Source organism: Phyllopteryx taeniolatus, chromosome 12 (genome assembly GCF_024500385.1).
Source record: "Phyllopteryx taeniolatus isolate TA_2022b chromosome 12, UOR_Ptae_1.2, whole genome shotgun sequence".
Lineage (NCBI taxonomy): Eukaryota > Metazoa > Chordata > Actinopteri > Syngnathiformes > Syngnathidae > Phyllopteryx > Phyllopteryx taeniolatus.
Genome location: NC_084513.1, coordinates 4689426 through 4715722, shown reverse-complemented (window position 1 = coordinate 4715722; position 26297 = coordinate 4689426). Strand labels below are relative to the sequence as shown.

The following is a 26297-nucleotide window of genomic DNA, read 5'->3' as shown; positions in this document are numbered from 1 at the left end:
CTCCCAGCACTACTACCCCCACAACTATAACTACTGCCACCACTACTACGACAATCACCATCACCACAACAATTACTACTGCCACCAAGATTACTACTACTACCACCATCACCACCACCAATACTGCTACTACAACTACTTCCCAATAGCACTTCTAGAGTGAACCCCCGCAAAATCCGTATTCGGCATTCGCAAATTCATCACAATTTGCAGTTTTTGTGCCTCTGGCCTCTCTTTGCTCTTGTGGCATCTTGGTGCCAAGGTATTATATTGAAGTGAGTAGAGGAGCTTCATTTAGACAAAAATAGCGCTTTGCCGCCAGCTTATGGCAGCTTAGTGTCAAGGAACTATGTTGACGTTAATTGAGGAGCTTTGCTTAGACAAAAGTAGGGTTTTGCCGTCATCTCATGGCGTCTATAGGCAATTTTAACCGTTTTTAGGTGAGCGTTACTTGGGGCAGGGCGTCGTCCCAATACACTACACTACTGCTATAATATCAAAATAACAGACATATGAGGTGTAAAAACAACTACGGGGGCATAGAGGGCATATCCTATGTCAGCGTATCAACACTGTATCGTGATAACACGGGATGTTCAATACAACTTTCTCCTGCAATACCAGTAAAAGTATTCACTCTTGAGTACTCCCCGATACCAGCAAAAACGATACCTAGCATCCCTAGCAATATCCATTGGTCGTATCGACTACGGACCGGGCCCAAGTCCAGCACGGAGCAATGAGGCGTTCAGGGGCACTGTGGCAGCACAAATTCGCAAACACCGCCCATGCAAATGGCGTCGTGAAGCCTGTCAAGAGGATGGAATCTCTTAAATCAGTGCAAATGGAGGCCGTGCACGCCATAGCTAACTGGGGCGTGGAGGGGACACACATACACACATTAGTAAACACACCAACCTTGTAGACTTGTCCATAGGTGCCATTTCCCACTACTTCCACCAGCTCGAAAATCCCAGCAGGGTCCTGTGTGACGAAACAAGCGCACCCGGTGATTGAGTTAACGGACGGTAATTGAACAAAGGGTGTGTTTAATGCCAAGGCCGCCGGCGCCCGTTCGGACTTGGCCTCACACAAGCAAATAGCGGCTGGGGGGATTAGACAAAGAAGAGGAGGGTAGCTACAACCTCCCCAATAAACATCGTTTCTTTATTTTATACCATTATAAATGACGGCATTAAACGTGTTTGCACTCAACGCACTCACCCGCAGGGATGCCAGGTCGATATCCACTAGGCTTTTGGCCGGAGAGTCGTTCGCCATTGTTTAAAGAGGAAAAAAGCCAGGCAAAAATGAACGAAATGGCGTTCTTTTCACAAGTGTCCTTCAAGCAGAGGGCGAACGCCTCATCGTCGTTTTTTTGTTGTTGTTGTTGCGTTAAATCCTCGCCATACGCGGCGTCCCTCTCGCTCTCGCTCTCGCTCTTTCGGTAGCTCCGCTCCGGCCCCTGCTACATACCGACTGAGGGGGCAGAGTACTGTGAAGTGGAGTCCGCTCACAGCGTCTCTCTCACAGGACGCATCCTCTTGATCAACCCCCGCCCCTCGCTTCATCAGGAGAGGACCCGGATGTTGGATAGCTAGCTCGCTGAGAGAGCGCGAGAGCTAACAGTCTTGAGACTTACTTACAATATCTAGTAACAGTTCAGGGAGTGAATCTCAGCGTCGCTCACACGATACCACCATGTTGTTTTGCCAACAATACCGATCATTTCATGATATAGCGATCGTGCGATAATTGATATGTTTGAAGAAAACCGTCTAATATTCTCTCATTTTGGATATTTTTATATTTTCAAAAAAGCTGGGACAGGGGCAACAAAAAGACTGGGAGAGTTGAGGAATGGGCTTTGTAACATTCATAAAACTTTATTAACATGGTATTTTGCCAGAGATACCGATAATGTCACAATACAATGCTCTTGCAATCATTGGTATATCATTAAAAAAAATAATTCAAAAAATCCAAGATACAGCACTATACAGCTGCAAATAACTCATAATACAGTATTGCTATATAAGGCTAACAATGCAGTTATACTATTTTTATGAATAAAATGACGTAGTTAAATATAAAATATCGATATTTTACACTTGTGTATTGATATCGTAGCAAAAGGGAAAATAATATGAGCATTTCTACTGGATGAACCGCATGCACCATGCGTGATACATTAAGTGTGACAACACTGACCCCATGTGGCCACAAGGTGGAGGTACTTTAATAAGTGTGGAACGTTTCATTGGCCAAAGTAAAAATTTGCTGCGTGCCTATCATGGGTAGAGGTATATTTATTATTCTAACAATATGTATGTACTTTGAATAGTAATCCTGCGCTTAAATGTAGGAAAATAAAAAACCTGTAATGAAATGATTTACATTTAGAATGTACTTCACCTAGGTTAAATAATCCTAATAATAATACCTAAAAGTTTGAAAGCAGCTCTTAAAAAATCTTATGCTAATGTATTCCACTTCAAAGTTACATACAACTGAACTGTACTTAATGTCCTGTACTGGATTAAATGGCCACATTGTGAAAATTTTACAAACTCCAGTTCCAATTAAGTTGGGACGTTGTGTAAAATATTGTAAATAAAAATAGAATACAATGATTTGCAAATCCTTTTCATCCCATATTAAGTTGCATACACTACAGAGACAAGATATTTAATTTTCAAACTGATGAAAGTTTTTTTTTTTTTTTTTTTAAATATCTTATTTAGAATTTGATGCCTGCAACATGTTTCAAAATAGCTGGGACAGGGGCAGCAAAAGACTGGGAAAGTTGAGGAATGCTCAAAAAAACACCTGTTTGGAACAGCACACAGGAAACACCTGTCATGATTGGGTATAAAAGGAGCATCCCCGAAAGGCTAAGTTGTTCAAAAGCAAGGATGGGGCGAGGTTCGACCTTTTTGTTTAAGAACGTTTCTCAACGTACAATTGCTAGGAATTTAGCGGTTTTATCATCTGCGGTCCATAATATCATCAAAAGATTCAGAGAATCTGGAGAAATCTCTGCACACAAGCGGCAAGGCCAAAAACCAACATTGATAGCCCGTGACCTTCGATCCCTCAGGCGGCGCTGCATTAAAACCGGCATGATTGTGTAATGGATATTGGCATGTGGGCTCAGGAACGATTGAATATATTTTTAAATGGATTTGCAAATCATTGTATTCTGTTTTTATTTACATTTTACACAATATTCCAAATTCATTGGAATTAGGGTTTGTACTTTTTGCATGTGGGTGAAATGTGGCTTCAGTTTGACTTGCCAACATTGTCTCTTAAATATTCAGTCGGCCTAAATAATTCTTGAAAAAAAACAAGTATCACGATTTGGTTTCATTTATTGACAGTAAAAAATAAGTACAATATCTCCCTTTTCCAAATAATCAGGCAAACGCAGCATGTCGTGAATCCTGCCAATGAAAGAGATCACAAATATTTGGCAGGACAGAAGAGAAGAAAAACATTTACAGTACATTTAGCCTTTCTCACTGGAACATTCCCTACCGTTATTTAAAACCACAACTGCTTTTAAATTTTTTCTTTTAAATTATTAGTGTAAGCAACAATTTTCATTTCCACGTCAGACAGACAGCAAGAGTGCAAATTGATGCGTTTTTAAGTGCTTTTGAGTTTAAAAGAGAATAAATGCTGCTACCAATACATTCAAGAAGTTTGACGCAAACATCACACGCACGGTGAGAAAAGTATGTAAATGTACCGCGAGCACGCACGCGCACACACACAAAGATGTCAAAAAGGCCTCCATGTTACATAAACACTGACAACTCACATTCAAGCATCAACAGTAGTACTGCAACACTAGTGAGGAGAGGAAGGGGGTGCCAAAATGCACCACAAGCCACCAACTGGATCAAACAGAGAACAACAAACGCTAGTAGGGAGAGCTAGCGCCGATATGCTATATGCCCAGCGTGGAAGACTATGTACATTTGAGTTTTTGCTTTTTTTTTTTTTTTGGTCTGTACAGTTGACGTAAAATAGAAGAATGCTTAAGTTATAGCTGCATATAGCTACAGAGTTGTAATGTACACAAATTGAGGTTCCCCATAGCTTGCTTGCTGCCTAACGGGGATGTGGTCGCAATATAAAATATATAATACAAAATAAACCAAACCAAAACTGGACCTTATTGGAACTAAGAAATACAAGTTCATACAGGGCATTGCCATAGCTGCATAATGCTACAACGCCGAGTGGGGGAGTGAGGTTCCCAAGGCTAGTGTGGTGCCTAAATGGGCTGTGGTAGCAATCGCAACAAAGTAATAAATGCCCTGTTTTAATAAAAGACAAAGATTGTCCAAAATAGTGCAGTAGCTTTATATAGCTAAAACAGAGTGTTGTACCACCAGGGCCATTTTTTAACTAAGTTTACACTAATTATGATAACTTCAATAGCAACAAGACTTGAGTGTGGGAGTGAAGTTCCCAAGGCTAGTGTGCTGCCTATACGGGGGGAGATAGAAATTGCAACAAAGTAAAACAGGGCCTCTTTTAACTGGTAGTTTGTAATAAAAAAATAAAAAATAGTGCAGTAGTTGCACAAAGCTAAAACAATGTGGTGGCCAAGTAAATGTATTGAGATTCCCAGGCTAGTTTACTGCCTAAACTGGGTGCAGTAGCAGTTGAAAACAATTTAAACCAGGGCCTTGTTGAACTAAAAGTTTTCACTTAACATTATGGTAGCTGCTATCGTGACACTTCAGTGGTGGAAAGTTCTCCCAGGCTACTTTGCCTCCTAAAAGGGCTGCGGTAGCAATTGAAACACGGACCATTTTGAAGTAAAATATTTTGTATATTTATACAGCATATAACTACAACACAGTGCGATGTAGAGTGAATGGAGTGAGCTTCCCGAGCCTAGTTCATTGCCTAAACTGGATGCAGTGGAAGTTTTCCTTGAGGGGGAAAAAAATGGGGCATCTTAAGGGCCTAACTCACTGGCGGAGACGTCGCCGAGACTGATCAGTTGCGGCAACTTCAGGACCTGGGAGACAAAAATATTGCTTGCGCTCTCACCAGAAAGATGTCTGGGAGACATCTCCAGACAACGTGACAACCAATTCACCCAGAAGTCGGTGATATAGTCCTACATACAGTACATACTGTATATATTCTTCAAATAAATAATGTGTGTGTCTGTGTTCCGTTGGCTGAGCGCAGAGCACAGACGCCGAGACAGTCCTCTTATGAGGAAAAAATGGATTCAAACTATTGGTCTGATTGTTCTGATAGTTTCAGTTTAAAGTGGGCATAGGTAGAGATGTGCACATTCATTTTGGGGACGATCGCTCTCATTTTTGTGAATTTTGAAGTGGGCATAGGTAGAGCTATCCACATACATTGTGGTGATAATTACTCACAGTTTTGTGATATAAAACGACATTGGGATTTTTTAAATTATTAGTATTATTTTTTTTACTATAAGTGTATAGGAAAATGCTTTAAGTTTATAAAATCCAAACTTTTGGGGTGATCATTCTGATATTTTCAGAGTATGAAGTGGGCTTAAGTAGAGATGTCAACATACACTGTGGTGATGATTACAGTTTTGTGACATAAAACTGGGTTTTTTTTCCTTTAACTATACAAGCATATAGGAAAGACTTTACTTCCATAAAATCCAAAACATTGGGGTGACTGATACTTTCAGAGGTTGAAGTGGGCATAGCTAGAGATGTTCAAATACATTGTGGTAATGACTTGCAGTTTTGTGACAAAACATTGGGCTTTTTTTTTTTTTTTTTTTTTTTTAAGATATAAGCGTGTTAGGAAAAACATTTTTTTTTAAATACAGAGACTCCAGACTTCATGGAGTCATCTCCGCAACCAGTGGAGACTCGAGTCGCCATCAGGTCGCCAACTAGACTCCAGGCCAGTGCGATAAGGGTCTTATTTTCCATCATTGACGTGAAAAGAAAGAAGAAGAAGAAGCGACAGATGGCGAGCATTTAAGCAAACACAGGATTTGTATAACAACAAGATGCAAATGACAAAATAAAGTGACTGGATTGACTGGTTGTGCGCGAATGTTCTGGCGGTTCCGGTCGGACGTCCCTTGTCACCGTGGCCTCTTGCGCATGACGAAGATGAGGACCTTGCGGATGGCCAGCAGCCGCTCCTTCAGGGCGCTCATGGACAGGATGGTGAGCTGGGCCCGGTTCTCAAGTGGCAGCACAGCCAGAAGCCACCAGCACCACGCCGGGCCGCTGCCACTCGCCTGCGCAAACACAAAAAAAACAACACATTCAGTCTTTCTGTCTCAATGGGTATAATTACAACAGTTGTAGAGTGACGTTCCCCAGGCTAGTTTGCAGCCTAAATCGGTTGCGGTAGCAATTGAAACAAAATAAACCGGGACCTTCTTAAACTAAGAGATACAGTTCACACGGGGTGTGAGGTTCTGCAGGCTAGTTTACCACCTAAATGGGTTGTAAATAGCAGCTGAACCAAAGTGAAATGGGACATTTTGGAACAAAAAGATAAAGCTAGCACTATATATAGCGATAGCTGCATAAAGCTACAACACTGGTGGAGTGAGGTTCCCCAGGCTATCTTGCCAAAATGGGTTGTGGTGGCAATTGAAATAATAATATAATAATCCTTTTTTTAAGACAAAGCTACACTACATATTTTGGTAGCTGTGTGTAACTATACCACACCGGTGGAGTTGGGGTTCCCAGGCTAGTTTGCCACCTCAACGGGTTATGGTAGCAATGGAAGTAACCTCAACTAGCACCTTCCTAAACTTAAAAGATCAAATTAAGGCTAATTACGGTAGCTGCATTAAGCGATGACAGAGGGATTGGGTGAGGCTCCCCAGGCTATTTTGCTGACTAAACAGGTTGTGGTAGCAATAGAAAAAGAAACAGGATCTTTTTGAATAAGATAAAGCTTGTACTACATGTTTTGGTAGTTGTACAGTGGGTATGGAAAGATTTCAGACCCTCTTAAACTTTTCACTCTTTGTTATATTGCAGCCATTTGCTAAAATCATTTAAGCTATTTTTTTCCTCAAATGTACACACAGCACCCCATATTGACAGAAAAAAATGGAATCGTTGACATTTTTGCAGATTTATTAAAAAAGAAAAACTTAAATACCACAGCCATAAATACTCAGACTTTTTGCTGTGACATTTAACTCTAGTGCTGTCCATTTCTTCTGATCATACTTGACAGGTCTACACCTTCATTGTAGTCCAGCTGTGTTTGATTATACTGATTGGACTTGATTAGGAAAGAAATGAGACTCATGAGGTCAAAGGAACTGCCTGAAGAGATCAGCGACAGAATTGTGACAAGGCACAGATCTGGCCAAGGTTCCCAAAAAAAAAAAATTCTTCTGCACTTAAGGTTCCGAAGAGCACAGTGGCCTCCATAATACTTAAATGGAAGACATTTGGGACGACCAGAACCCTTCCTAGAGCTGGCCGTCTGGCCAAACTGAGCAATCGGAGGAGAAGAGCCTTGGTGAGAGAGGTAAAGAAGAACCCAAAGATCACTGTGCCTGTGCTCCAGAGATAGTCAGGAGATGGGAGAAAGTTCTAGAAAGTCAACAATCACTGGAGCTCTACACCAGTCGGGGATTTATGGCAGAGTGGCCCGACGGAAGCCTCTCCTCAGTGCAAGACACGTGAAAGCCCACATGGAGTTTGCTAAAACCTGAAGGACTCCAAGATGGTGAGAAATAAGATTCTCTGGTCTGATGAGACCAAGATAGAAATTGTTGGCCTTAATTCTGAGTGGCATGTATGAAGAAAACCAGGCACTGCTCATCACCTGTCCAATACACTCCCAACAGTGAAGCATGGTGGTGGAAGCATCATGTTGTGGGGGTGTTTTTCAGCTGCAGGGACAGGATGACTGGTTGCAATCGAAGGAAAGATGAATCCGGCCAAGTACAGGGATATCCTGGACGAAAACCTTCTCCAGAGTGCTCAGAACCTCAGTGTGGGCCAAAGGTTCACCTTCCAACAAGACAATGACTCTAAGCAAACAGCTAAAATAACGGAGTGGCTTCAGAACAACTCTGTGACTGTTCTTGAATGGCCCAGTCAGAGCCCTGACTTAAACCCAATTGACCATCTCTGGAGAGACCTGAAAATGGCTGTCCACCAACATTTACCATCCAACCTGACAGAAATGGAGAGGATCTGCAAGGAGGAATGGCAGAGGATCCCCAAATCCAGGCGTGAAAACCCCCAAAAGACTCATGGCTGTATTAGTTTAAAAAGGTGTTTCTACTAAATCCTGAGCAAAGGGTCTGAATACTTATGGCTGTGATATTTTAGATTTTCTTTTTTTAATAAATCTGTAAAAATTTCAACAATTCTGTTTTTTTCTGTCAATATGGGGGGCTGTGTGTACATTAAAGAGGAAAAGAACTGTTATGGACGCAAAGTTCAAAAGCCAGCATCTGTGATGGTATGGGGCTGTGTTAGTGCCAATGGCATGGGTAACTTAAACATCAGTGAAGGCACCATTAATGCTGAAAGGTACATACAGGTTTTGGAGAAACATATGCTGCCATCCAAGCAACGTCTTTTTCATGGACGCCCCCGGTTATTACAGCAAGACAATGCCAAACTACATTCTGCACGTGTTACTACAGCGTGGCTTTGTAGTAAAAGAGTGCGGGTACTAGACTGGCCTGCCTGCAGTCCAGACCTGTCTCCCATTGAAAACGTGTGCCGCATTATGAAGCGTAAAACACGACAACGGAGACCCCGGACTGTTGAACAGCTGAAGCTGTCGATCAAGCAAAATGGGAAAGAATTCGACCTACAAAGCTTCAACAATTAGTGTCCTCAGTTTTAATGTTGTTAAAAGAAAAGGTGATGTAACACAGTGGTAAACATGACCCGTCCCAGCTTTTTTGGAACGTGTTGCAGCCATAAAATTCTAAGTTAATGATTATTTGCTAAAAACAGTAAAGTTTATCCGTTTGAACATTAAATATCTTGTCTTTCAATTAAATATAGGTTGAACATGATTTGCAAACCATTGTATTCTGTTTTTATTTATGATTAACAACATCCCAACTTCATTGGAAGTTTTCATTCGTTTGATGCTGTTTTTTAGTTTTCAAAGCTTGTAACTATTCCATCTTAGTGTTTTATTTACATATTTCCTTTGTTCAAAAACTTGACATGATAGAGAAAAACTGAGATCAGTTTTGGATCCCGCACCCAAAAATTAGTTAAAAACAGCTGTCAGAAATAACTCAACAAAAATTGTGTTCCCCAGTGTATCGGCCTCCTTGATTAACAATAATCTGTATCGGCCCCGAGAAAAAAAGACATTTCGGGCCTTCTCTAAATTTTCCCCCCTTTTTTCGTCCAGAGAAGAGCCTCACCTGGGGATCAGGGTCTTTGCCGGGCAGGTGTCCAAAGTGACCGATGATTTGCGTCTTCATGTTGTCTTTGAGCGACGTGAACCAGTTGCTGGCCTGCTCGTATACAGCGTCGTGAAGTCTTAGCAGCTCCACCAGCTCGTCGCCTTCCACCTGTAGCGTATGACAAGACACATTTGGATTCAATGTTGATGCGTTTTATTTTTGGGGGGGGGTGATGATTCCCAAGATGCTTGGCCCACCTTTTTGTCTTCCAGGTACTCAATTTTGGCAGTGTGGTAGCCATCTCTCTGGCCATGACTTAAGACTTTGAAGCGAGACACCCCGACGGTCTCCACCACCGAGCGTCCATCGGGGAAAAACTTGACGTCTTGGACCTGGACAGACAGACCGTTGAGTTTGTTTTGTAACACTAAATCAGGGATGGGCAAATATTTGTGCTCAAGGGCCACATTTGATTTTTCAATTTGACGGATGGGCCAGATTATTTGTAGATGAAATAGATAAAAATAATGTGATAATTTTTTATGTATAATTAAGATATTATTATTATGTCTTTTTTTTTTTTTTTTTAAATCAAAGACAAAAGGGTAAAGTATTATACTTACCAATATTGGTTAAAAGATAGATAAAATTTATTTATTGTATTACTTGCAATAACTCAATTAAGGCATTAATTAGAAAATTAAGAAAAGAGAATGTTAATTTTTTAAAAAGTTAAATACAAATTTATTAATTTATTCATACTCATTTAATGGTATTATTCATAATTAAATTATAATGTAATGACCAATTTATTAAAATACAATCGTTACATGTAAAAAATACTATTACTTGGTCCTTGCATTATTTACAATAAATCAATTAACAATACTTGATTAGATAAATAAATATATATTTTAACTATCCAATTTTAGAGAAAAACAGCTACATTAAACAATTTCATATATATATATATATATATATATATATATATATATATATATATATATATAACTCATGCTCAATTTTTATTAGTATGAAAGTTTAAAGTAATTTGGTGAAATTACCAATTTCTACATGATTCAACATTACATTTTGATATAATTTACAATACATTTTAACCAATTTCAGAAAAAAGAAAGCATATTTCATTACCATTTAATAACATTTTAATTACAGCAAAAAATTATGTATAACAGTTTTTACTATTTACTAATAGAATATTCTTCATTCTTGTTTTCAAATAATTTGATTCAAAACTAGAAGCTTAAAAATGTGTTAAAATGGGTGTATAAAATAGTAATCGCAACAAAAATAATAAATCACTCATTCATGGTATTGTTTATAATTTATTTATAAGTAAGAAGAGTTAATAAATTAAAAACTAGATTGTAAAATTGTTCCTTTTAATTTTAAATGAAGCAATTTGGGGATGAATTAATTGGGCAAATATTGCTGGGAGAAGGTGAGCGTCACTCACCTGTAGCATGCAGCCGTAGTCGGCGAAGCCTTTGAGCTCGTCGGCGATGCACATGCCAAACTGCTTGGTGCCCGTCTCCATGGAACGGCGGATCATGAGGCGGTAGCGCGGCTCGAACACGTGCAGCGGACATGGGATGGTGGGGAAGGCCATGGTGCAAATGAAGATGGGCACTTCCTGGTTCAAGCTGGAGCGGGAGTACATTTTGGGAGTGAGTCACACGGATTACGTTGTGGCAAGAGGGTTTACAGCGCCACCTGTTTAAACTCACTTGGAGAGCTCCTTCATTTCCTCCTCGTGGATCTTCTTCCTCTCTGCCAGCTCGCTGGTGAGGTAGCGCTGCAGCACTTCCTCCATCAGCAGTGTCTTCTTGTAGCCTCGCGTGGCCAAGAACTGACGTGGATGAGATGTGACAGCTATTAATTATTGCTCATATACAAACTCTCTAGTAGTTTTCTTTTGAAGGAGCCATCATTGACAATTGACTAAAACCCACAGCAAAGCAAACTACATCAGGACAAAATTCAGTTTTTTCCCCTTCTTTTGTGGTGACTTCAAGTAGCAAGCCGTGTTTGGCCACTTCAAATGGGACAACGAGGAGGTGGGATGGACACGATCGTGTCTGTTATTTTCCGTATTCAAAAGAGAATTTTGTGCTTTGTTAGTGGAAGACGCACACAAACATTACTGAGGAAAATAAATCAATCACTCCAATAATTTAAGGGAATCCGTGTTTTTTTTGTTGTTGTTGTTGTTTTTTTATTTAACTCGATCTAAGAATGTACAAATAGTGAATGTTTCCTAAAGAAATGCGCCGCACACACACACCTGCTTGCGAAAGCACTCATATCTACTTTCAGTTACGGCCATAGAACTTAATGATGCTTGACTTTTTGGACATGACCAGGCGCGATGCGTTAAGGGGAATATATTAAACTTGAACGGAATGTCAGTACTCACCCAGAAAAGCCACATTTTATGTCTTCTTCGGCGTCACTGTACGGATTTCCACAGTCCCATATTTTGGGTTTTAGACCTCCATAGAGTGACTCGTTATCATGGACTTAGTATAAAACTGTCAATTTCATTTTTAAAAAAACCACTGGTTTTGTCATAGAAGTGTCCAGAAAAGGGTCCTCTGACAGCTACTTCTGTTTGAGCCAGTTGTGTCTCTGCTTTGTCCATATTTGGCTCAAACCGCCCCATTTCCTCTGATTGGTTTCATCCATATAGAAGACCCACTTGTGAGAGTACATGTGTTTGTTATGTTGACAGCACTGGCTGGGGAGCAGACAGGTAGGCGGAGATCTTCCCTAGTTATGTAGATATGCTCGAGAAATTTGAACAACCTGATTCAGGCCTCTCGAAAGAAAAATATCTGGAACTCTGGAATGCGAATGACGATTTTAATTCATATTTCACATGCTTACTGGACGCACCAGAGAGCCAATATAACCACAAAATATTAGAAAAAGTATGGGACCTTTAAACAGCGCAAAATTAACATTATTCATCAGGAGATCAATGTGGGCAGAAGAATAGGTCATATACTTTAGTCAATTGATTTTCATGAATTTAATTTTTTTTTTAATGGAGGATTTTAAAGGCGTTTGAAGTTTTCATTCCATTTTTTATTTTTATTTTTTTTTTAAATTAAAGGACAAAGGAAATGCCCAACATCACCCTAAAATGGTATAGTTCATGAATATTCACCTCTGAGAGGTTCTCCTTGCACAGAGGGCAGTTGGGGTTGTGGTCCAGGCAGCGCTCGAGACACCTGAGGCAAAAGGTGTGTCCGCAGGGCGTGGCCACCGGTTCGTAGAACAGCCTGGAAGATGATGATGACATTAGGGAAGGGTGTGTGAATTTATCCTCCGTCACGTTAAGCATACTCGCCACTCGCCTCATACAGAGCGAACACTCCATGTCGCCACTGTCCAACAGCTCAGTAGGCACCACTCTCCCCATGCATGCAGTCGCCATCTTGACGCTGGTCGACTCACCTGCAGAACAACCATTTGACCCTTTAATCAAGGGTAGGCAAAGTATGGCACATGCGAATCACAATTTTTGTTTTTTGTTGTTGTTGTTTTTAAAATAAAATTCGGCCCACCGAGAAGTTACATTACCAGGAGTCTTATAATATTTGTTGCTTAATTTAGCCGCTTTAGCTCCAAAAGCTGTAAATGTACATTTATTTATATTTAATCATTGATTTTCATTAAATGATTGATTGATATGGTTTGTTATTGTACATAAAAAGTAAAACAAGCAATTTCATTGTAATACTATTTTATTAAGCAATTGGTTAATAATAAATTAATACAGCTTTTAAATGGGAATACATTTTATTATTCGAAAAAAGATACTGTACACGTTAACATTTTGCCACTATTTTATTAAATAACAGGTTAATTATCAAATTATTATAAATAACACTGACAAGGAGACTGAATTATTTTATTAAAATAAAAACAAAATTTTTACATTTTCTTTTTAAACTTATGACAAATAATTATAAGTCATCAGTTAAAATTTAAGATTGACAATGAAAATCATTTAAAAAATAAAACATTGTTTTTTAAGCAATTTGAATTTATTTATCAAATATTAATTGCAGTTATATTAATGATAGGTTAATTATAATCAATTTTAAATAACACTAAATGAGAATTTATTATTTCCATTCTAAAATACAACTTCAACATTTTAAAATATTTTTAATTTCTCATATTACAAGTATAGCTAAATGTAACGTCGATGAGAATAATTCATTTCAATTTAAATGCCCACTGATTTCTCAATTTAAATGTATTTTATTAAATAATCTTAATTTCAATTATAGCAATGATAATGTCAAGAATTTATTTTTAGTCAAAGTAAATTTTACAAAAAAAAAATTTGTTCAATAATTACAATTAAATTAATAATGGTACTAAAAAAAGAATTAAATATTAAAATAAACAATTCTACATACACCTTTACAAACTATTTTCTTAAATATAACAAAATTATAAATAATATAAAATGGATTATTTTAGTATTACATTAAAGTATTTTAGATATTTTGCACACATACAAACTTCTTTTTTTAACCTCATCTACTAATGAGCTGGTCTTCAAAATCAAATATGGGCCTTATTTCTTAGATTTCAATTTGGAATGTATTAATCCAGTGGGGTTCCAACCAGGTTTGAGCAGCTTGGCGGGAGGATTGAAGCATCCGTCATCACTCTGTTTTCTCTTAAACCCAATTGGTGGCACTGGTGGTACAGAGGCCAGGATCTCAGCCAGGCTCTTGTTGCTGGTGGCACTTCCCTCAGGTGGTGGATCACAAGACTCCCACGCTCTGGAAGACGACTCGTCCGTCAAGGAGCTTTCTGTCACGCTCGAGTCAGAGTCCTGAACAGAAAAATATCACGGGAGGGTGGATCAACACTATAGTTTTAAGCACATTATAAAAAAGGACAATACAGAGTGGTGCCTTGACTTACAAGTTTAATTAACTCCATGACCACACGTGTAACTCAAAACACGTGTATCTCAAATCATCTTTGCCCATTAAAATTAATGCCAAAAATCCATTCCAGCACCCCAAAATACGACACTTTACACTGATCTGATCGGTTTGATCAGCATCGGCCGATAATTAGCATTTTACGCTGATCGGCCGATCGGCTTTCATGTCATCATTCGCCGATCCGATCAATGACGTCATCGATCGGCTGCGCAAAAGACATTTACTCCACGCCGCCATCACGTATGAATCCAAAAGCTAGTTTATTTTTAGCCTTGTCACGTGTCTTGTGGCATAGTACTGTAACTATCTGACCGCCAATAAAGTCTTTTCAATCTTGTCTGTGGCACTATTTTGCAGCGTCTCAGACAACACGCAAGTTATTTGCAGTCTGTGCACAACTGAAGTACGTCGTGGGGAACGTCATCTAAATATGGCAACAACACAGTTAATCGGGCACCTTTGAGTGACGCGAACTCACCGGATATCACGTCAGTCATGACGCTTCGTGTTTTTTCCTGGCTGTTGACATGGCGACCATGATCTCAGTTATAACACATTTCTGACACAAACACACAATTGTGCTAACTACCATAATAGATATTCTGCGCATACTTTACATATACTATTGTCTCAGAGTGTAAAACGTTTCAGCTCGTCCAACTTCCAGGCTGTCTGCGCCGCTCTACAGCGCATGTCAGGCTTACAGTGTTGTGTCAAATCTAAAAATGGTGCATCACTGCCCTCTGCTGGCGGTTTCGCTATTAGTAGGCTGTTGAATCTTTGTAGGGAGGTACATTAAAGTGTCCTCTACCACTTCCCGTAAAGAATCGGAAACTACGCATTAATACGTGCTCGACACCCAACAGATGGGTTTAAAGCTATGTATTAATAAGTGTTAGATGAAGATGGTCACAACAAAGATCAGGAAGCTGCAGTAATAGTAATTTTTTGCAGTGGATAAAAACTATGCCTGTGAATATTATTTTGTCTGTCAATATGTGTTGCTGCACTGTTTATGTCCAATAGGCTTTACACGATCAGGATTTTTGGGGCCGATCACAGAGTTTAAAATCAACAACCGATCACCGATCTGATCACAAGATGGAGCAATGTGGCTATTTAAATGACTTGTTCATTTACTGTATAGACTTGTGTACTGTATACTGAGTATCTTCAAAAGTATTCTCTATTCAGGTCATGTATTCTAATCAGTCAGGTCAAACCAACATTACAACATGACAGAAATAATGGGTGCTAACTTCCTGTAATTAAATTACTTTATTGTAATTAAATTACTTCACACACACCAAAAATTTAAAGCATGATTCGACAGAATGCTGGCATGTTTACGCACAACCGTTAGTGCTAGCACTAGCTTACTAGGCTACATAACGTTTTGTTGCACGCTTGTGAGCTATATCGTATTAAAGGTATATGAACATACCTCAAGCAATCCTTGAATTAAAGTCCTCTCCCGAGCACGGGTCACCACCAGTACACGTTTTCCCCCATTTAGTCCTTATAATACAGTTGGCACGATCCACTCTTGTTGTCGTCGCCACGGTAACGAGTGTATCCGGTCGCATTTGAGTTTACAAGATAAAGACTAATGAGCGTAAAAAACGGGATGCGGTGGTATCAGAATACAATATTTTATTGCAGTACTCTGACAGTGCAATCCTGAAAGAGCAATTCCCCATTTTGTTCTTACAATACACACGGCGCAATCCATCGTTGTTGTTGTCGCCATGGTAACGAGTGTATCCTGTCGCATTTGAGTTGACGATAAAGTGCAGTGATTGTAAATGACGGGATCTGGTGGTATCGGAACACAATATTTTATTGCATTTTATTGCATTGAGTGTTAGCATTAAGCTAGCAGACTTTTGCAAATTATGTGGTTTGGTTAAATACGTAATGTAGTTCTTTGTTTTGTGGTTAGTTTGACAGTGAACTTCATATCTGGGTGTGGCATTACTAAGCTTGAAGCCTATTTTTTGAAGAAGTGTTCACTATTTGCCAAACTGCTGCTGGCTGTGAAGTTCGCTGCCACCATAGCTAGCGTTCTTAACAAGACAAATCAGCTGAGCAATGATATCTCGAAGAAAACCTAATAAGCCAAGGTAACACTGTATAATGTACAATATTACTTAGTACAGTTTAAAATGTATTTTGGTTGTTTGTTTTGAGTTTTACCTGCGAGGATGAAGCAGGCTTCTGAGCAAGGGGTCTCAGGGTCCTCAGCAGGACAGGGGCCTTGATGGGGCGCAAGGCCACCCCGCCCTGGAGGGGGTGCAGTGGCGTGGGCATGTCTTGGTTCTCAAACACTGAGGAGAAGAGCTCGGCAAGGACCTGTGCCGAAGAAAACCCTTGAGTAAGGCAGGCATAACGGCTACGTGACAAAAAAATGGACACGCCGGGCTTACCTTCTGAGCCTCCAATCTGACTTTGGTCCAGTTGGGTTTGAGAGCCACACACAGGAAGTACTCCTGCAGGGCCTCATCGTTGCGTGACGCTTTGCTTAGCGTGGTGGCCTTCAGGTAGTGAGCCTGCCAACACGAAGACAAATAAGTGATATATTATGTAATCAATTATTATATTTACGTGAGGAACTGTATAAAAAAGGAATATTTTCTTTTGGCATTTTGGCCAATCATGAAAGTGTACACCTCGCGCCTGTATAATAAATAAATACAGTACGGTCCTGCCATGTCTTACATATTTCACAATAAACATAAAAACATACAAAATCAGAATTTAAAAAACCTAGTAAAATTAGGGTGAAAAAGGGAAAGCAAAAAATACAAAACTAAATGCAGTCAAATTGATAGAAGTATTGCACAAATTTAAAATGTACAAAAATGTTAAATTAGAAAAAATAAACCGTCCAAAAATAAGGAGAGAAGAATTGCAAAAGAATGAAAAAAATAAAAGTTGAAAAAAAAAACATAAAATAAAGCATAAAATGGGAAATATACCAAATACAAAAATGATAGTGAATCATTAAAAACAGAATTAACAATAAAAGTAAAGAAAAATAAAAGTACAAAAATCAGGAAAAAGACATTGGGAAATGGAAAATAGAAAGTAAAAAAAATGAGAAAAAAAGGTAATGCAAAATAAAATTGCAGAAAATTGACAAAAATGTGGAAAAAAAAGAAAAACAGCAATTATGTATTTTTTTAAAAGTACAAAAAAACTGGAAAAATAAACCAGTGAGTATCAACTGGTGGGTCAGGACCCAAAAGTGAGTCGTGAACCAATTTTGGGTGGGTTGCAAACAGTTTTTTTTTTTTTTTTTTTAAATCTTATTTTGATTTTTCTAGTACAGTACAGAGGCGTACCAAGATCCCACATGGAACATATAGGTAAGCGACTGGAAGTGTAGCTGCCTTGATCTTTAGCCACTAGTTTATTCCGTGAACAAATACAGTTCGTCATAGCGCGCAATATGCTTTTGGCAGTACTGTACAGCGTTTGAAAACACTATATTAAACTATACATGCATTTTCAGAGGCTATTTTTATACAAAACATGTTCTTTATTATTATTAACTTCTATACAAGTGGGTCACAACTATGCTACAATAGGTATGCGGGTCCCAGGGTGACAACAGTTGAGAAACACTGCACTAAAACACAAAATTACCAAAAAGAGTAAAATGAAACAAACAAATCCGTGCATCTCTACCCAGAATTTTTTTTTTTTTAAATGCTGTGTCCCCCCTTTGTCTTATATCTGTCACATGCTAACATTTGGACAAACAGCAAAATACTTTTGTTAACATGTCATACTTGTCGAGGTTTATTGTCCCAGAAAGGTACAACTGGGTTCTGCCACCACCAAACTCACCTTTGGCCAGAGAGGTTTAATTTGGCACAGGCTGCTGGCGTCCTTCAGCGCCCGACTCACGTTGCTCATCTCCATGTGTAGCTCAGCGCGCTGGCACAGTAGGCGGCCTGAAGCTGGCGCTGCACACACACAAAGACACAATTGAGACAAAGTCAGGTCAAGTGGACAACATAAGTAGGCCATTCAGAAAAACGTGACAAAGAGGCGACACGTGGAGGGGAAAGACAAACAAAAACAGCAGCACAGTCGATCGATCCTATAGATATAGCTAATGACAGACCTTTTGTTGTTATTATTGTGAGAGGCGTGAGTGACTGGATTAGTCACATTGTATCATTGGTTTAGATATGTGGGTGTTTATTTGATTTCGGGCACTTTTGATTTTCGTTTCGGTCATCACCACCACACTGCACTATGTGATGACATGTGATGGTAATGACATTTAAAAGTTTTTAGCTAACTGTGCTATGCTGGTAGAGTTATCTTAAATTTGTCTTTTAGCTAGCTAGCGCTGTACAACATTTTTATATGATCATCAAGTCTTTACAGGAAAATCTTTAAACACGACCCTAGTGAGGATAAACAGAATGGAAGATGAATGAATGAATGCATGAATAATAACACTACAACTCGTTTGGTAATGTCCATCCATCCATCCATTTTCTGAGCCGCTTCTCCTCACTAGGGTCGCGGGCGTGCTGGAGCCTATCCCAGCTGTCATCGGGCAGGAGGCGGGGTACACCCTGAACTGGTTGCCAGCCAATCGCAGGGCACATACAAACAAACAACCATTCGCACTCACAGTCATGCCTACGGGCAATTTAGAGTCTCCAATTAATGCATGTTTTTGGGATGTGGGAGGAAACCGGAGTGCCCGGAGAAAACCCATGCAGGCACGGGGAGAACATGCAAACTCCACACAGGCGGGGCCGGGGATTGAACCCAGGTCCTCAGAACTGACGCTCTAACCAGTCGGCCACCGTGCCGCCGTTTGGTAATGTCATACAGTAAAAATATTATGTGACTTACTCTTCCAGTTATCAAAATGTCTGACTTCTCTCTGCCCTAGCATGTGCTTGAGTGACAAGACAAAATGACACAGGGAATTAAAGAATCAGATTTTTGAAGTTCGTTCATTCTGTGTTGTGACATAATCCCTAACATGGCTCCGTCCCTTAATACATTTAACATTAACCTCCGTAAACTCATTAGATAATTGGAGCTGCGTTTCCTAATTAATACAAGATGTACTAGCGGATCAACTCTTGTCACCGATGTTACGTGTGCTTCGCGGTTCCGCTGGGACCACAACCAGGCCATGACCCGCAGCACCTCAACGCAAAAATACAAAAGACCAGTGCAACAAATAAGACACTGGCTGATCCGATGAGAAAAAAAGTTGCTTAAACGTAACAGTAAAAATAGAGGATGTCCGCTCCAGAGGTAGGTAGAGTAGCCAAACATTGCACTCAAGTAAGAGTACTGTTACTTGACAATAATGTGACTCAAGTAAAAAGTAAAAAGTTGTCCTCTCAAAAATTACTTGGGAGTAAAAAGTACACAGTGAAATAATTACTCAACGTACTGAGTAAATGGTAACTTCAGATTTTTTTAACCACAGCATGAACATCAATAATTTAAAAAAAAATTACAAAATGTAAATGTACAAATTCTGATATTGCTGTGTGTGTATGCACAATCAAAACTACAACAAAACATCTGCAATTTACAGCACGGTGTTTTCTCAAGTTAGAGCTGAGCTGAAATATCCACGTTTGGGCAGACAGCACCAGATGAATACTACATGAAAGCTGTTGTTTTTGTTCGTCTACATGTAAACACGAGAAGCGCGCCGTTCCCTTCATGGTAACGACGACCCTCCCAACATGGCAACCACGTAGGCATGACAATCAGCCGGGCTGGCTTATCTAGTGTTAATACCTATGCCCGGGAAGCCATTGTGTGAGGTCATGTAACTTTGTGTCGTTTGATTGGTGAACTAGACTTAAATGTCACTAGCGCTTAAATTGGATTGACGCAAACAGCGGCCAATGCAGAAGTTGAAATCGTAGTCTCGCACATGAAATAGTTGATAAATAAGCAAGAATTGATAAATAAAAGTAGCGAGCGGGCGGCACGGTGGACGACTGGTTAGAGCGTTAGCCTCACAGTTCTGAGGACCCAGGTTCAATCCCCGGCCCCGCCTGTGTGGAGTTTGCATGTTCTCCCCGTGCCTGCGTGGATTTTCTCCGGGCACTCCGGTTTCCTCCCACATCCCAAAAACATGCATTAATTGGTGACTCTAAATTGCCCGTAGGTGTGATTGTGAGTGCGACTGGTTGTTTGTTTGTATGTGCCCTGCGATTGGCTGGCAACCCCGCCTCCTTGCCCGATGATAGCTGGGATAGGCTCCAGCACGCCCGCGACCCTAGTGACGAGAAGCGGCTCAGGAAATGGCTGGATGGAAGTAGCGAGCGACATTTAGATCATTGTAACTGAGTCAAAGTACCGTTACTTCTTAAGTGCAGAAGCAGCAGAAGTGTTTTTTCTGGTCTTGTCAGCTCCTATGACTTGTCCAAACAAAGCAGGTCCCGAACCCACATGCGGAACCTCAGGCCGATGCCGATGCCTAAGCGCATATAAATCCGCCACAGAGTAATATTCAGAAATTACATTTGTGTGGATGTGTGGAATGGATCTAGCTGCCAGCGTTCAAGGAGTACAACAGTCTATGACAGCGACGGCGACCCCACCAAGAAAAACTCATTGGATCTATACAATTCACGTATACGGTCTATTTTGAGTTCAAAATGGTGAATTTCGTCGAAAGGCGACTGATTTGCATGCAAGTCTGTAGGATGTTTTGTTGGTGTTCATCATACTCATGCCAAACACCACCAGCATCCTCTGTGCCATCTTCCGGAGTTAGGAAAATTTGTCTGAGCTTAGTGAAGCATTAAGCTCATTCAATTTGAGTTAAACTTCTCTTTTACAACAGTATCACATTGGAGATCAATGACTTTCATCTGCAGCTCCCGTGGTGCCGTTTCAGGGTCATGTGTGAGGAGACATGACACCAGCTGAAGTGACTTGTCAATTTTTCCAAAAACAGAGAACCGATGACAGAATTCTCCATGCAGGTCGTCTAGTGATTTCCTGTATTTTTTCACATCGAGCAGCCGCTTTCAGCGTAGCCAGCGTGGGGAAAGGAACAAATGACTTGTTTGACATTTGCTTTGAGAATAAAGTTAGCTTGGTTTTGAAGGCTCTGATGTTTGTATACATTTCATGCACAAACTGGTCTTTCCCATGGGGGACCTAGGTTCAAGACCCCGACTGGACCATCCGCCAACATCCCCCGGACTCACGGCTGTGGTGTCCTTGAGCAAGACACTGATAACCCGAAAATGCTCCCCGGGTACTTCAGCTGCCCCCTGCTCCAGTGTGTTCCACTAATGTGTATGTGTTCACTGTGATGGGTTAAATGCAGAGAACAAATTTTGTGTGCATGCATGCATGTTCATGACAATAAAAGGTGATTCTTCTTCTTCTTAAAGCCAATCTGTGTCACTCAGCTCAGGAAAATCATCAGTTTTCTCCAGTAACACCAAAAGAGAGATCCTGTTTCAGCTCCCACGCTCTTTGGCACACTTTTCCCAAACTTAACCAGTGGACATTTGAGTGCTAAAGCAAGTCCTGGTGATCAGCATCAGTTTCTTCGAGAAACTTAAACTGACGATGCTGAAATGCCCTCGCATGAATACAGTTAAGGACTTTTATAATTGGCTTTACTACATGGTCAAGCTGCACTACAAATTAACACAGTGCTTCCTGGTGGATTATGCAGTGTAGGAAAATTACCACCTGCTCAGGGTTGTCCTCTTTTTAGCAGCCTGATGTTTTTTCCAGTCTGATTTGGCGATCCATCTGTCCATCCATTCTCAACACCGCTTATCCAGTTCAGGGTGGGTGTGTGTGTCTGTATGTGTCTCTCTCTCTCTCTCTCTCTCTAGACATATATATATATATATATGTCTATATATAGACATGTATATATATATATATATATATATATATATATATAGACATGTATATATATATATATATATATATATATATATATATATATATATATATAGACACACACACACATATTAGGGGTGTAACGATTCATATCACGATTCATGGCTGCTGATTTGATTCAAGGCAGATATTGGTTCATTTAGAACGATACGATCCGAAACGATTCAGTTGCTGTAAATTGATTCAGTAAGTTTTTAGCCAAAAATTCATCCAGTGTGACTGAAATAAATATCGGCACACTAGGTGAAATTTCCTAGATGCCTGTTGTTTCTTGTAAGAGAATTCGGTCAAATTAATTGTGGTCATTAAATATAATAATAATATATATATATGTCCTTGGAAAAATATCTCCACTTAAGGTGTCCCTAGCTGGATCCAAAGTTTGAGAATGGCTATAAAGGAAGCACTGCGAGGTTTTCATGAGGTAAATCTTCTCGGACTAGTGTTACTAATGTATAGAGAGCTAAACAAATGAACAAACCTGCTCTTTGGAACACAAACGTGAGCCTGAAACAGAGTCCAGTAGTTGACACCGTCACTGGTTCTCCTGTTGTTTGTCAGAGTTTCCTCTCCATGTACTCTGCTGTTTTGATGGCGGCTTGCGAGCTAAGCAGCTCGAAAGGCCGCAAAGTCTGCGCCGATTTCCCGAAAGTCACACACACATGCATACTCGTGACAGATAATTTCTCGCTAGCCTCCTTCACATCTGCCAACTACTCGACAAACTGACATCTTAAACTTCAAATAAGTGCTTAAAAAAACACACACACACATACTGTGGTGTCTCACCCAACCACTAGGTGCACTACGGAAAGAATCAACTAGATGCAGGGTGTAGAAAAGGAAAGAAGAGACAAAGCAGAAAGTAGCATTGACAGTGCTAACTGCCGTGTGCTAACTGAAAAACAATCAAGCGAAGTAAAAGCGTTTTTCTGGGAAATACACACACACCTCCACAAAAAGCCTGCCGTGCTTAAATCCAGTGAGTTATTTTCTAGTATCGATACATAGTGTAAATTGTGTACTTAAGATACCTTTTGCATGCCTTATCACACCTATGACCCAAAAAGAAAGAAAAATCCAAAGAACAAGAGAGAGAGAGAAAATAATCATAAATAAATAAAAATAAAAATCATACTCAACAGAAGAGCCTCCTTTAAGTATTTTTTTCAAAAGTAATGTTAACTTTTGAAAGCAATTTGCACACTGGTATGAATCACTCCCATTCTGCCAGCTCAGTGTCAGTGTGTTCTGTCCCTGTCTGGACAAAGTGCACTTTCGCAAGCCCACGTGTGACTCACACAGTTACATATCATTTCCATAACCGTGACCTCAATGTTACTCAACGTGCTGGCACTTATGAAACAAAGTCTTATGTGGGAGGCATCCAATTACGCACGAACGAGGTAACCCAATAGTCTGGGCGCATAATATAATAGATTAATTAGTGTAGCTGTTGCTATAGCGCAACAGTGTTGTATTATGTCATTACTGCGTATATATTGTACTGTACTACTGTGTCACTATTGTAGACATTTTTTAAAACATTTGTTTGAAGGGGCATTCCTGTAAGTTATTTTGTCTTATATTAACCTTAAACTGTTTGTGATTAGAAATTTTAACTAACACGTGCAACACTTTGTGAATCCCCTCTGTAAATGTAAATAAAACATACTTTCACTCAATTTGTCGATATTTGGGTCTATTTGTCAGAATAATTTTTCATGACTTGGCCAACTGCAAGAAAATAATCTTGGTGCATCACTATTTTACTTCTATTTTATGTGTTGATAGTGTAATGGCAGAGAGATTAAAAGAGGAGATTTTAATGAGGCATTTTTAAACCACAAAAGGTATCCAAAGAGAGTATTTGGAATTACATAAAAAGTAGCAATAATACACATTTTGATCTTTTCTTAAAAATAAAAAAATTTTGCTGTGATTATCAGTCTATCCCATTGTTCGGATTAACTTGGCATTTAAAAAGGGATAATATTGTGAAAATGAAAATTATGATTTGATTCAGGGATTCAAGAAAGAAAAAAATATTGAATAAATATTGCTGTATGATGACATATGCTTGTAATTCTGTATTTAAACCTTGTGAACCTCTCTGGAGAAAATTCCATTCAATTTACAGAAGCCCCATCCCTCTACTAATTATAGAAATAAAGTCAATTTGGTGTCATTAAAATTAAACAATTCAAATAACCTAGCATTTCATGGGATACGTGTGAAATGATTGAAAAATTGATCATTTTGACAGTTAAGCAAAATATGTTTTATTATTATTATTTTGTATTGTGTATTGTAAGCATGTGAATCCTCTCTGTGGGAACAATACAAAAATATGTACTTATTGTGAGCTCGTTACAGAATGAGGTCCAGTGATATAACGTGACCCGTGTGTGTGGAGCCACACTTAGCGCCACCAGCTGGTAACACCATGAAGTTAGCTAGGTGAAAGTAGGTCACCTGTTGCCCAAAAAAAATAAAAATAAAAAAGAGCATTCAAATATTTTCTTACCCAATTCCACCGCCTCGTCGTATTTCTCCAGGGCCTCTGTCAGGTTCCGGCCCTGCCACAGCACCTCGCCGTCGATCCACAGCCGGCGTGCTCGGCTCTCGGTGGCGAAGAGTTTGTCCAGAAGGCCACCAAGCACCACGTCCAGCCGGCGGCCGTTCGGTAGACCCTCCTTCCGGGCCAGGCCTCGCTTGCAGTGCACGCAGTCCGTCACCGCGTCGGCATCCAGGCAGCGTTTGCAGAATGTGTGCCCGCACTCCACCGTGGAAGGTTCGTGGAGCAGGCACCGGCACAAGCCGCATGAAAACAAGTCCAGTGGGTCGTCTTCGGAGATTTCCCCATCAGCGTTCTCGCTTTCTTCCCCGCCGCTGGTGCTCCGGAGGCCCGGTTCCTTCTCTCGGAGGCTCCGGGCGATACTGTCCACCAGCAGTGGCAGCTCCTCCGGCCGCAGTTTGCCCAGGCTGGCCGCGGCGCAGTACGAGTCCAGCGCCTCGGAGATCCGCCCGGCGCGTACTAGGGAGTCAGCCTTGCGGAGGCACAAGCCCCTGTCGGGTTGCTGGAGGTCGGCCAGCTGCGAGCTGTAGATCTCGGCGGCCAAGCTAAAATCACCGGCGCGGCTGGCCTCCGCCGCAACCTCCAGCATCTCGGGGCAGATGCCCGGGGCGGAAGGGAGCGAAAGCGGGTGGAGTAGCAGTTCAACCTCCATGGTTAATGTATTTAATAAATAAATTAAAAAATACAATAAAGATAAAGTCACTATTAAACAAAAAAAAACCACACACAAATACGAGTTAAGAGGGGTCAGAGGACTTATCGTAACTCTCTGCCCTCCAAGAAAACACCAGAATGTGATCGCGCACTCGCCATTGGGAGTCGATTCGGATTCATTCTGGATTCAACACACCAGACTATGAGCCTTTTTTTTTGTTTGTTACACGCGTTAAATAAACCGGTTGCAGTTTAGCGAATAAGAAGCTTAAATTAATATCCACCTCATTCAAGCAGGGCAAAAAAAAAAATATCAAGTCAAGCTTGACGATAAATTAAAGCGGAGTAACCTTAATTACTAAATAACTATAAACTCTCGCCCCCGGTGGTCTTTTTTTTGTCCTTTTTAAATAGCAGACAAGTTAGCAACATTTTAACATCGAGCTAACGTCGACCAAGCCGCTACACACACACAAACAACCACTTACACTAACAAATCCACACTCTCGAACGACGACTCGAATGTTAATAAAACGTCCTTCTTAATGGGTAAAACAGAACAAAAAGTCAAGATTTTCTTGTCGACACTCCACAGCTAAATTAGTCCGGGCGGCTAACGACGTCGACCACCTCGCTCGTTTGCCAGTGTTTGTTGCTCCTGCTCGGCTCACTAGCTGCAGTTTGTCGTGCTCCCATTCGCTTAGACGGGTCACATGATGCGCGACGATCTCCCTCATTG

At 40.3% G+C, this 26297-nt stretch overlaps 2 protein-coding genes across 9 annotated transcripts in view; both read right to left on the bottom strand.

Moving 5' to 3' along the window:
• LOC133487196 (mitogen-activated protein kinase kinase kinase kinase 4-like) overlaps positions 1 to 1551 on the bottom strand; it is a 91278-nt gene extending 89727 nt beyond the window's left edge. For 4 of the 8 annotated variants that reach the window (XM_061793380.1, XM_061793382.1, XM_061793383.1 and 1 more), the window contains exons 1-2: positions 1225 to 1540; positions 919 to 984 (exon numbers count right to left, since the gene is read on the bottom strand). In XM_061793380.1, coding sequence (XP_061649364.1) covers positions 919 to 984; positions 1225 to 1281 — 123 coding nt within the window. In that variant the 5' untranslated portion in view covers positions 1282 to 1540. Of the gene's footprint in view, positions 1 to 918; positions 985 to 1224 lie in introns of all 8 variants that reach the window. The other 4 variants (XM_061793386.1, XM_061793387.1, XM_061793385.1 and 1 more) reach the window with 3 other exon arrangements.
• A 1805-nt stretch (positions 1552 to 3356) lies between these two features.
• On the bottom strand, positions 3357 to 26297 carry lonrf2 (LON peptidase N-terminal domain and ring finger 2). The gene is made up of 12 exons (XM_061793391.1): positions 24854 to 26297; positions 18244 to 18362; positions 16818 to 16940; positions 16588 to 16743; positions 14060 to 14273; positions 12775 to 12874; positions 12585 to 12699; positions 11143 to 11264; positions 10872 to 11058; positions 9652 to 9786; positions 9413 to 9562; positions 3357 to 6274 (listed from the first exon to the last, which is right to left on the bottom strand). Exons 1-12 carry the CDS (start codon positions 25554 to 25556, stop codon positions 6116 to 6118), a joined length of 2283 nt encoding a protein of 760 aa, XP_061649375.1. The 5' UTR covers positions 25557 to 26297; the 3' UTR covers positions 3357 to 6115.

Bases quoted from the DNA above. Each gene is read 5' to 3' on its own strand.
- lonrf2 (XM_061793391.1), bottom strand. From the start codon at position 25,556: ATGGAGGTTGAACTGCTACTCCACCCGCTTTCGCTCCCTTCCGCCCCG. The intron at 16,744-16,817 runs GTAAGCCCGGCG...TCTTCGGCACAG, and splicing joins TCAGATTGGAGGCTCAGAAG to GTCCTTGCCGAGCTCTTCTC. The intron at 9,563-9,651 runs GTGGGCCAAGCA...CATACGCTACAG, and splicing joins AGTACCTGGAAGACAAAAAG to GTGGAAGGCGACGAGCTGGT.